This window comes from Cryptotermes secundus, unplaced genomic scaffold (genome assembly GCF_002891405.2).
Source record: "Cryptotermes secundus unplaced genomic scaffold, Csec_1.0 scaffold532, whole genome shotgun sequence".
Lineage (NCBI taxonomy): Eukaryota > Metazoa > Arthropoda > Insecta > Blattodea > Kalotermitidae > Cryptotermes > Cryptotermes secundus.
In genome coordinates, this window is record NW_019744117.1 from 342,013 (window position 1) to 345,776 (window position 3,764).

General features: G+C 42.4%; 1 protein-coding gene across 1 annotated transcript in view; it reads left to right on the plus strand.

Annotated features, from left to right (window-relative positions):
* Positions 1-547: 547 nt before the first annotated feature.
* LOC111874492 (transmembrane protein 18) overlaps positions 548-3,764 on the plus strand; it is a 131,158-nt gene continuing 127,941 nt past the window's right edge. The window contains exon 1 of the mRNA XM_023870040.2: positions 548-665. Within this exon, the coding sequence (XP_023725808.1) occupies positions 642-665 (24 nt within the window). The 5' untranslated portion in view covers positions 548-641. The remainder of the gene's footprint in view (positions 666-3,764) is intronic.

Consider the following 3,764-nt stretch of genomic DNA (forward strand, 5'->3'; position numbering starts at 1 on the left):
TATTGTAATCAGCCAATGTACAGTAACTGACTTGTCCTAAATCATGTAACAATGATCTTTAGAGACGAAATAAATAAATAAATATTCCTCCCAAACATAGGCAAACCTCTGCTTGCCCCCGCTCTTTACTGTTTCCTTGCTTGGCTTACTCTTCTGTAAGATGTAGGTAACATGTTTGTCCTAAATGTCTAGCAGAGCTCCGCTTTCTGCCTCCTTTTTGCTGGTTTCTTGCATGGCGTACTTTTCCATCATGAAGATGGAGGTAATATATTCCTCCGAAACGTCGCTGACTTACATGGGGTTACAACCCAGGAGATCGTACTTTTAATGGCACAGTATGATTTATCTAAACGATGAAATACATTTAAATCGACTCAAACCAATGTATAGGCCTGTTCTGACACGATACTGAGATTTAAAGATACACAGAAAGGCCGATGTCATCTCTTGTTTCCTTCAGTGACAAGATACTATGAGTAATGCATGTATCTATGATCTTCGAATCGATATTAATTATATCGATTCCTTACGATATGCTTTATGCACTTGTCATTCTGTAATCGTCGAGTTACGAAGGCCGTGCACGTGTGTAGTATATCCAGTGAGTTTGTGTAAAACTGTGGGCTTGCTGACATCTCGAGATGAAACTTTCAGTTGTGTGTGAGGTAAGACATTATTTGACACTTCTGTAAGCGGTAAAAATTTAATACGTATTTGTCATCGTCCAACGTAACCTGTACTTCTGCATCTTTAATTGATCTATAGAGGTTATGAGGGGCCATCATAATTCACTTGGTAAAGTGAGGGTCGGTGTTCGATTCCCCGTAGAGGCAATAGATTTTCACCTTCTCCATAGTGCCTAGACCGGCTTTGGGGCCTAGCCAGCATCCTATACAGTGGGTACCGGGTTCTCTGTCCCCGAGAAGCAGCCAGGACGTGAAGCTGACCATTCAGTTCCATCTATTACCGAGGTGTAGAATGATCCAACTATACCTCCACTACCCCATATAATTCATGGCGTGGTGCTTAGGTAATTAAGCGACGACTTTTCAATTTACCCTTAACCAGAGCCGTTACAGTTGATGGTGTTTAAAAATAATAAAAAGTTCATTTATCCCTGGGGTTTAATTAACTAAGAACCACTCCGTGGGAGTGGAGGTATAGGTTCACCATTCTTAACATCGACACTAGATGGTGAGTGGTCAGTTTCACTCTCCGGCCGTTTTATCCCCAATACCCATTGAATAGGAGGCCAGGTGGGCCCCAGAGCCGATCTGGACGTTATGAAGGAAGGAAGAAATCACTTGCCCCTACCAGGGATCGAAACCTGATTCCTCGGTCGTCCAGCCCTTAGCCTAGTCGCTATGTCGATTATACGTGTTCCCGTTTAGGAAGTGTTCATAAAGTGAATGTATTTGTAATCATAAATATGTACGATTTTAGCCATTGTTATAGGCCATGCTTTTCGAGGAATCTTGTAAATATCCAGCCGGTTAACGTAGCGGTTACTCTGTAGACTCGTGTTCGGTAGGTCATTGGTTCGAAACTCAGCGTGACACTGACTAACCTGACCGAGGTTTACATGGTTTTGCTCGATCGCCCCAGACATTTGACGGTGTAGTTTTTGTTAATGAAAGCATCAAACTGTCGAAGGGTTCGGGTTGTTGCCATATGAATTCTTGTTAAGTGGACATAGTAGAATTTTCGGAGGAACAGTCAACTGGGGCTAGTGCTGAATGTTACTGATGGTACTTCCTACTGATTGCTACATGTAAAATAAGAATGTTTCTGAATATTTTTCTTTTTTATTTTCAGAAGTCAGAACTGTAAAATTAACATACCACGTCACTCTATCTCGCTGATTTGGGATTTTCTCGATGTTAAGACACTTTTCCGTCGCAGCAACATTTTAAACATTGCTATTTCACGAGGACATAATCATATCACCTAGCCATATGTTAGATCATGTAAAACACTGCGTAGGATTTGAGATTCTCATAGCAATGACTACGAGGAGTTCTATCTTCTGGGTTATAACTCCGTGTGGCCGTTGAAAGCCTTCACGTACTCTTCTTATACAACACTAATCTACGAATATATAAATCAAAGTGTATTTTTAAGCAAGATTATAGTCTTCTGAGTAATGACACCGTGTATTCTCGTACGTGGATCACACAGTCCACATCACTAACATGGCTGAACGGCCATCACCCAGAAGTCACTAAACTAAATGGTCACTGTCATGAAGGTCTCAAATGTAATATAAATAAATAAAATTGCCTTTTACCTGGCAGATCCCAACAACTGTAATATTGTTCTTCATTGTGTAAGATTTCGAGGTTCTCACAATGGTGGTTAGGAAGAGTTCTGTCTTCTGGGGTATAATGCCGTGTAGTCCGTTGAAATTCAGCATATGTTTCGGGGACACATTTCGCTTCCATCTTTAGGGTCAAAATTACTCTGCTTGCCACCTGCTNAGCCAACGAGACCGGCTCTACTAGCCGAGAGGTATCTATAATGCTTCCCCCATCTACCAGATGTATTAGAGACTGCTGTTGGGCGGGAAACGTCCGTTAATTTGGCTCAGTGACCTCCTTTGGAGATATGAGGTTCTTTTACGTGCCGTAAAGCTACGACACGGGGCCCACGGCTTAAAGTCCCTCCCGGAGGACTTGTTCCCTGAATTTTTCCGCCCTTAAAAATTCGACGACCTCCGCCGGGTATTTGAACCCGCGTACTACGAGTCATGAGGTGGGAACGTTACCTCTAGACTACGGAGGCCGCTTCACAATGGTGGTTAGGAAGAGTTATGTCTTCTGGGGTATAATGCCGTGTAGTCCGTTGAAATTCAGCATATGTTTCTGGGACACATTTCGCTTCCATCTTTAGGGTCAAAATTACTCTGCTTGCCACCTGCTTCCTGGTTTCTTGTTCGGCATATTCTTCGACCCTTAAGGTGGAGGCGACATGTTTCTCCGAAACGTCCGTTGACTTTCAACGGACTACATGACATTATATCCCAGAATATATAACTCTTCGTTGTCATTATTTGAAAATATTTTGCTATATAGGTGGAACGTGTGGAATATAGGGGAGACTTTTAAAAATATAGGTACACAATTCCAGACAGATACCTGAAATGAAGGGACCGCTTGGAAGACTTGGGCAAATGTGGCAGGATGATTACGGTATTATGCTGTCGCTCTTCCTCTTCTGAAGTGTCTGTTGAGGTCACAACATCACTCGCCATTCATATTATAACATATTTTAAATTTATTTAACAGTCATCACTACACATAACGTTACAAATTGAGAACCTTTGTTGGTCTTTGATAATTGCAGTTTGTTACATTTTTGCAATAATAATGACTAGTTGATGTCGCGTGCGGTCACTTCGGACGTCAGAAACAGTCTCTCTTTGTGCTGTAGAGAACTGCGTATCAATAACGCACAACTGCCGCTGGATTGCATCATGCATTCCTTCGAAACTGTTCCCTGCGACGTGATAGTTTCACAAACAAATCAACCCAAAGAGTTTTTTTTTAACTTCGTGAGGTGTTGCGTCATATAACACAATTCTCTTCGTAGGGTCTAATATTTTTTTTAATTCGCTTGGTGGGGGGGGGGAGTCCAATTGGGTCCACTCGGCACGGCGGCCACTGATTGGCCTATTGTAGCCTGCCCCCGGTGATTATGATGATGGAGAATTTGGTGGAATGAAGATTGGCAGGGGAAACCGAAGTACTCGGAGAAAACCCGCCTTA